At 38.2% G+C, this 8,909-nt stretch overlaps 1 protein-coding gene across 1 annotated transcript; it reads right to left on the reverse strand.

Annotated features, from left to right (window-relative positions):
• Window positions 1-320: 320 nt before the first annotated feature.
• LOC136156145 (zinc finger protein 709-like) lies at window positions 321-6,866 on the reverse strand. The gene is made up of 4 exons (XM_065918619.1): window positions 6,196-6,866; window positions 5,612-5,949; window positions 5,207-5,452; window positions 321-346 (listed from the first exon to the last, which is right to left on the reverse strand). Exons 1-4 carry the CDS (start codon window positions 6,864-6,866, stop codon window positions 321-323), a joined length of 1,281 nt encoding a protein of 426 aa, XP_065774691.1.
• Window positions 6,867-8,909: the final 2,043 nt, after the last annotated feature.

The following is an 8,909-nucleotide window of genomic DNA, read 5'->3' on the forward strand; positions in this document are numbered from 1 at the left end:
GAACACAACTTAGCGACTAAACCACCACACCATCACATTACCAAGTAAGTGACTGAGCCACTGATAAAATAATGATATATATATATAGTTCCATATGAGATCAATGATTGTAATAATGTAACTCTAGATATGGGAAGAGGAACTGAGTGGCTTTGTCAATGGAGTCTTTGCTAGACCTGGAAATGAGCCTTTCCAGCACCATGGGACACAATGGCCATGAAATGCCCTCAAAGCATGGTCACATCTGTGGCTATGAAGGGGCCCTGCTGACTGGAAACTGGCACTTGCAGACTGCCTCTACAAAGGTTAAATCATGGCCACTACTGTTGCTGAACTTCAACAACCCCTGAAAGGAATTCAGGGTGGATATCAGAAATTAGGCACTCAATTTGTGCTCTGAAAAAAAAATGGACAAAACAGGACTTCAGATAGTCAGATGTTTTCAAGTAATGGTTGTTTTTTTTCTTTTTCTTTTTGTTATGACCCCAATTCTTGAATCTTCTCATATCTACAGAAACACTAACATAATGGACCAATGTCTTGTCCTAATTCTGTCTAGCTTTTCTTCTAGGTACCTTGACAGCTCTTCTACTTTTATGCATCTTTAATCCTCTTGATCTAATCCCTTGAATCTATTTGTCACTCCCACTGTATAATCATAAGGGATGATTTGGGACTCTAGATGTGCTGTGACATAGGTCTTCCCAATGCTATTTCAGTCTGGATGTTGGTCAAAAACTCAATTTGGTGATCTATCCTATGCTCTTTCAATTTCTCTTTTAATGTCAGTATATTGAAAGTAAGTTAGACAATTCTCTAATAAATATTTGTATTATTTATTGTATATAACTAAGGGCTTATTTTGGTAACAAATCCTCTGAACCTGAGATGAAAGTGAAAACTTTTGGCAAAACAATTTACATAAATTTATAGGCCTTGATTATGTCATAAAGGAGATTAAAAAATACTACCTAGCATATGGAAGAGCTGAATTTATATATTTTATAACACTGTCTCACTGATTAAAAAAATAAAATATGAAATCATAAAAATGACTAATAGTTCCCTCTCCTTACTAATACAATTGAATGAAGCTTCTTACTATTGAACCTTAGCTATATGAGAAAATTTTTGCCCTTAAGAAAATTATTCCAATCATCAATGACAAAATAAACATCTGAAATCATTCAATAAAGAAAAACACCAAAAAAAAAAAAAAAAAAAAAAAGAAAGAAAGAAACAAAGAAAGAAAACCACCTTGCTACCTTGCAAAGCAATCAACTCCTCTAACACAAGTGCAACTCACAGAAGGCCATCTTGTGACCTCTTACTGTAACATACCACAGTCTTATAGGGTTTGTAACATTCTTTTCTTAATTTTTATTGAGGTATAGTTGATTAGCAATATTAGGGTAATTTCTGCTGCATGGCAAAGTGATCCCATTATATATGTTCTTTCAGTTCAGTCGCTCAGTCATGTCTGACTCTTTGCGACCCCATGAACCGCAGCATGCCAGGCCTCCCTGTCCATCACCAACTGCTGGAGTCTACCCAAACCCATGTCCATCCCGCCATCTCATCCTCTGTCGTCCCCTTCTCCTCCTGCCTTCAGTCCCTCCCAGCATCAGGGTCTTTTCCAATTAGTCAACTCTCCACATCAGGTGGCCAAAGTACTGGAGTTTCAACTTCAGCATCAGTCCTTCCAATGAACACCCAGGACTGATCTCCTTTAGGATGGATTGGTTGGATCTCCTTGCAGTCCAAGGGACTCTCAAGTCTTCTCCAACACCATAGTTCAAAAGCATCAATTCTTCAGCGCTCAGCTTTCCTTATAGTCCAACTCTCACATCCATACATGACTACTGTAAAAACCACAGCCTTGACCAGACGGACCTATGTTGGCAAAGTAATGTCTCTGCTTTTTACTATGCTGTCTAGGTTGGTCATAACTTTCCTTCCAAGGAGTAAGCATCTATTTGCCATGAAGTGATAGGACTGGATGCCATGATCTTAATTTTCTGAATGTTGAGCTTCAAGCCAACTTTTTCACTCTCCTCTTTCACTTTCAAGAGGTTCTTTAGTTCTTCTTCACTTTCTGCCATAAGGGTGGTGTCATCTGCATATCTGAGGTCATTAATAATTCTCCCAGCAATCTTGATTCCAGCTTGTGCTTCCTTCAACCCAGTGTTTCTCACGATGTACTCTGCATATAAGTTAAATAAGCAGGGTGACAATATACAGCCTTGACGTACTCCTTTTCTTATTTGGAACCAGTCTGTTCCATGTCCAGTTCTAACTGTTGCTTCCTGACCTGCATACAGGTTTCTCAAGAGACAGGTCAGGTGGTCTGGTATTCCCATCTTTTCAGAATTTTCCACAGTTTATTGTGATCCACACAATCAAGGGCTTTGGCATAGTGAATAAAACAGAAATAGATGTTTTTCTGGAACTCTCTTGCTTTTTTGATGATCCAATGGATGGTGGCAATTTGATTTCTGGTTCCTCTGCCTTTTCTGAAACCAGCTTGAACATCTGGAAGTTCATGGTTCACATATTGCTGAAGATGGCTTGGAGAATTTTGAGCAGTACTTAATTAGCATGTGAGATGACTGCAATTGTGTGGTAGTTTGAGCATTCTTTGGGATTTCCTTTCTTTGGGACTGGAATGAAAAGTGACCTTTTCCAGTCCTGTGGTCACTGCTGAGTTTCCCAAATTTGCTGGCATATTGAGTGCAGCACTTTCACAGCATCATCTTTCAGGATTTGAAATAGCTCAACTGGAATTCCATCACCTCCACTAGCTTTGTTCGTAGTGATGCTTTCTAAGGCCCACTTGACTTCACATTCCAGGATGTCTGGCTCTAGGTGAGTGTGAGTGATCACACCATCGTGATTATCTGGGTCGTGAAGATCTTTTTTGTATAGTTCCTCTGTGTATTCTTGCCTCCTCTTAATAACTTCTGCTTCTCTTAGGTCCCTACCATTTGTGTCCTTTATTGAGCCCATTGTTGCATGAAATGTTCCCTTGGTATTTGTAACTTTCTTGAAGAGATCTCTAGTCTTTCCCATTCTGTTGTTTTCCTCTATTTCTTTGCATTGATCGCTGAGGAAGGCTTTATTATCTCTCCTTGCTATTCTTTGGCGCTCTGCATCCAAATGGGAATATCTTTCCTTTTATCCTTTGCTTTTCACTTCTCTTCTTTTCACAGGTGTTTGGAAGACCTCCTCAGACAGCCATTTTGCTCCTTTGCATTTCTTTTTCTTGGGGATGGTCTTGACTCCTGTCTCCTGTACAATGTCACAAACCTCCGTTCATAGTTCATCAGGCACTCTATCAGATCTAGTCCCTTAAATCTATTCTCACTTCCACTGTATAGTCATAAGGGATTTAATTTAGGTCATACCTGAATGGTCTAGTGGTTCCCCCCACTTTCATCACTTTAAGTCGGAATTTGGCTATAAGGAGTTCATGATCTGAGCCACAGTCAGCTCCCGGTCTTGTTTTTGTTGACTGTATACAGCTTCTCCATCTTTGGCTGCAAAGAATATAATAAGTCTGATTTTGGTGTTGACCATCTGGTGATGTCCATGTATAGAGTCTTCTCTTGTGCTGTTGGAAGAGTGTTTGCTATGACCAGTGCGTTCTCTTGGCAGAACTCTGTTAGCCTTTGCCCTGCTTCATTCTGTACTCCAAGGCCAAATTTGCCTGTTATGCCAGGTGTTTTTGACTTCCTACTTTTGCATCCCAGTTCCCTATAATGAAAAGGACATCCTTTTGGGGTGTTAGTTCTAGAAGGTCTTTTAGGTCTTCATAGAACCATTCAAGTTCAGCTTCTTCAGTGTTACTGGTCAGGGTATAGGCTTGGATTACTGTGACACTGAATGGTTTGCCTTGGAAATGAACAGAGATCATTCTGTCAATTTTGAGATTGCATCCAAGTACTGCATTTCAGACTCTTTTGTTGACTATGAGGGCTACTCCATTTCTTCTAAGGGATTCCTGCCCACAGTAGTAGATATAATGGTCATCTGAGTTAAATTCACCCATTCCAGTCCATCTTAGTTCACTGATTCCTAGAATGTCTATGTTCACTCTTGCCATCTCCTGTTTGACCACTTCCAATTTGCCTTGATATATGAACCTAAGATTCCAGGTTCCTATGCAATATTGCTCTTTACAGCATCAGACCTTGCTTCTATCACCAGTCCCATCTACAACTGGGTGTTGTTTTTGCTTTGGCTCCATCCCTTCATTCTTTCTGGCATTATTTCTCCACTGATCTCCAGTAGCATATTGGGCACCTACCGACCTGGGGAGTTAATCTTTCAGTGTCCTATCTTTTTGCTTTTTCATACTGTTCATAGGGTTCTCAAGGCAAGAAAACCGAAGTGCTTTGCCATTCCCTTCTCCAGTGGGCCACATTCTGTCAGACCTCTCCACCATGACCTGTCCATCTTGGGTGGCTCCACTATGCTCACTTTATTTCAGGATGTTGACTACAGTTTTCTGTGCTATACATTAGGATCTTGTTTATCTGTATTCACTCTTAATAAAATTTATTTCATCACAATATTTGACTACAGGAGAGTTGTGACCTTAGGGGTCACTGGCTCAAAGTTACTGACATGTCCCATAATTTTACAGTTAAAAATTAGAAATTATTTTTGATACAAAACTGTAACTAAATCTAACAAAATGGCCTGAGAATGAAGTAGCTGACCTATGCACAGGATAAAACTAACTGATACTGTGTAATGATCAACTGAAAAAAACTGCAAGGTTTTAAGTACTACTCATAAATAAAAGGGGAACTTTAATATATTCTTTCAGGAACAAAAAAGTTTCTTAGCTAACATACACTTCCAAAAGAGTCAGTAAAATATTTGAAACTACAAAAACTGTTTCACAAAAAAAAACAACACACTTTTAATCATATAAAATACAATAAAAACATATTGGGGGATTATATTTGAGTAACAAAAAATACCCAAAGGCTTCCTGACAGAAGGTGCTTATTCTTACATGGAAACAAAACACCTTTCCCACATTGTTCACATTTGACAGGATTACTGTCCAGTGTGAATATTTTCACTTGCACATGAGATGACGTGAAGGTTTTCCTGAGTATTTTTCACTCACTGGATGTCTCTAAAGTATGGGTTCTTAAATGTTTATTTATATATGATTGATATCTATAACTTTTACCACATTGATGACATTGATATGGTTTCTCTCCAATGTGACTTTTCTGATGTATTTTAAGAGAACTGGCATTAATGAATGCTTTCTCACATTCTTTACATTTATAAGGACCATCTCCAGTATGTGTTATCATGTGTTTCTGGAAGTAATAGTTAAATATGTAAGATTTTCCACATTCCTTACACTCATAGGGTTTTTCTCCAGTGTGGATTCGTTCATGCTTTTGAAGAGAGCTTGCAGAAATCAATACTTTAGAACATGTTTTACATACATATGGCATCTCTCTTATGTGATGTCCTTTGTGTTCCTTTAAGGAAGTCAAATAATTGAAGGCTTTACCACACTGGTTACACTCACAGGGTTTTAATCCTCTGTGAATTCTTTCATGAATTTGAATACTTTTAGGACTTTTAAAGGCTTTTCCACATTGTTTACATTGATAGGATTTCTTTCTAGTGTGACTCCTTTCATGCTTTCGAAGATCACTGAAAATAATGAATGCTTTCTGACATTTCTGACATTTAAAAGGTGAATCTCCAGTGTGTGTTACCATGTGTCTTTGAAAAGTTATTTTCTGTAAGAAGGTTTTCCCACATTCTTTACATTCATAAGGTTTCTCCCTGGTGTGAGTTCTTTCGTGTTGCTGGAAACAGTTTTGAGATAGAAAAACTTTTCCACATAGTAGACATTCATAGGGTTTCTCTCCAATGTGACTCCTTTCATGTATTTCAAGAGAACTGGAATTACTGAATGCTCTTTCACATTCCTTACATTTATAAGGGCCATCTCCAGCGTGTATTATCACGTGTTGTTGGAGGCTTTCATTTAATCTGTAGGCTTTCCCGCACTCCTTACACTCATAGGGTTTTTCTTGAGTGTGGATTGCCTCATGCTTTCGAAGAGAGCTGGTAAAAGTCAATGCTTTAGAATATGTTTTAGATACATATGGTGTCTCTTCTGTGTGAAGTCTTTTGTGTGCCTTTAAGGAATACAAACAATTGAAGGTTCTACCACACTGGTTACATTCATAGAATTTTTCTCCCTTGTGAATTTTTTCATGTATTTGAATCCTTCGAGGAGTTTGAAAGGTTTTTCCACATTGTTTACACTGATAGGGATTCTCTCCATTGTGACTCCTTTCATGATATTGATAATGACTGAAAAAAATGAATGCTTTCTCACATTTCTCACATTTATAAGGTAAATCTCCAGTGTGTGTTACCATGTGTTTTAGAAAACTTATTTTCCACATAAAGGCTTTCCCACATTCTTTACATTCATAGGGTTTTTCCCCCGTGTGAGTTCTTTCGTGTAGTAGGAAAGATTTGTGATATGGAAAAACTTTTCCACATTGTAAACATTCATAGAGTTTCTTTCCAGTGTGACTCCTTTCATGTAGTTTGAGAGCAGTGGGAGAAACGAATGCCTTCCCACATTCTTTACACTTATATAACTCCTCGGGGTACCCTTGATGCTCTCTTGGTTTGCCTTCAACATGACATTTCATGTGTCCAGTAAGTGATGAATAGTTCGTGAAGGTTTTTCCACATAGATTGCATTTCCATGATTTTAAATCATGAGTCTTTTTCTTCATTTTGAGAGCTGGAATAGGATTTTCTTCGAAGGAACTAATGTCCTTATTCTCAGGCAGTTTCCCTCTCATAGGACTTCTGCAAATCATGAGAATAACATTCTTACTTTCTTTATTCTATTACATTTTTGTATTTATTACATCTTATAGGAACAGTGAGGTTTTCTATCTTGTGTGAATTGTTACAAGTTGAATATACTGAACGCTCTTCAACAGATCTTCAACCTTTCTATTAAAAAGTTATATTGAGGGCTTCCCTGGTGGCTCAGTGGTAAAGAATTCACCTGCGAATGCTAGAGACATGGGGTTGATCCCTGGTCTGGGAAGATCCCACCTGACATGAAGAAAATAAGCCTTTGAAGCACAAGTACTAAGTCTGTGTTCTAGCAGTCCAAGAGCTGAAGGTATTGCAGCCTGAGCTCTGCAACAAGACAAGCCACGGCAACGAGAAGCCTCCTCAATGCAACACAGATAGCCACCACTCTCCACAAGTCAAGAAAAAGCCAGGCACCAATGCAGACCCAGCAGAGCCAAAAATAAATACGTAAGTAAATAAAATTATTTAAAAAAACTGATATTCAAATACAGTTTATGAATATGAACAGCACACAAATTACACTGAAACATGTTAACATTTTTTCTACATTTAAGAAAATATTTCTTGGAGACATTTTCAAGAATAATTAAATTTCAAAATGTGGCTATTTCTTTTCTTTGGTTCCTTTAAAATTTTCATAATAGACCTAAATTCACACATGAAACATGCTTTGTATTGTGAATATGGCTCACCTTAATTTTTTCCCATGGTTTTTCTCCAAATCTTCAATGTCGTGATCTTGTTTTTCCGCTGAAATGCAGAAACAGAAAAATGTTCCAAAGTATTAGAAATCAAAGAAAAACTCATTGGATTTTAGGTCCATGATGAACTCTGACTCTGCTCAGTTTCTGTTTCTTTTTTCCCCCACCATGTTGTGCAGCTTGTGGGATATTACTTCCTGACCCAGGGATTGAACCCAGGCCAGAGTGGTGAAAGAGTCAAGTCCTAACCTTTGGACTGCAGGAGACTTGCCCTTTTTTCCCTCATAGTTTCTTTACCAATGCACTCTCTTCCCACATTCCAAATCTTTGAACACTACAGACAGGTAACACTTGTTCTCTAGTAGACCAATGAAGGGAATTTTGTCATTCTTACCTACTGATGCCAGATTCCTGATATTTTCCAACATCACGTCTCTGTAGAGTTTCTTCTGTGAGGAATCCAGTAAAACCCACTCCTCCTGGGTAAAATTCACAACCACATCCTCAAAGACCAATGAGTCCTAAAACACCCAAAATATTCACACAGTGAGATACATGAGACTGAAACACTTAACATCTATGTGTGTGTATGTGCTTAGTCACTCAGTTGTGTCCGATTCTTTGCGACCCCATGGGCTGCAGCCCACAAGGCTCCTGTGTCCATGGGGATTCTCCAGGCAAGAACACTGGAGTGAGCTTCCATGCCCTTCTACTCCATTTAAAAATGCTATGCAGCTTATGTATGATTCTAATGACTTCATCATGAGAAATCTATTCTCCACACTTCCTCAACAATGGAATAGCATCATGAAGAAATGAAATTATTTATACATCATTTCTGTGGTCACAGTATTGCTTATATCACAATCATGGCCAAGTCAGGGAATGGAGGGAAATGACAGAAATCCTTTACAAATGAAACAAATACAATTTTAGAAACACTGATTTCCTGTGAAAAAATTCTTTCATCTTATTCTTTGTGATCTACAATTTACAGTACCACATGGGGCAGGTTATCAACACTGCATAGGGTTTCAAAGAATAAAAACCCAGCAAAAAAACTGGAAAGCCTTTTCTAGTCATATGACCTAACATCAGAAGCCAGGTGACCACTATAACTCAGACTTTGAACAAAGTCCAGCTGTCCACACTGTCCCAAAGTCTTCCAAGTCTTTAGAAAAAAATCACCTGCAGCTGCATGAATATAAATATTCTTCTGAAGAAACACAACCTTTAAGTTGGTTGATAATAATCACAGAATCTGCTTTTCTCTCTACATAATAAAACAATGCAGATAGCAAGTGACTTCAACCTTAG

The sequence above is a fragment of the Muntiacus reevesi genome, chromosome 1, assembly GCF_963930625.1.
Source record: "Muntiacus reevesi chromosome 1, mMunRee1.1, whole genome shotgun sequence".
Taxonomy (NCBI): Eukaryota; Metazoa; Chordata; class Mammalia; order Artiodactyla; family Cervidae; genus Muntiacus; species Muntiacus reevesi.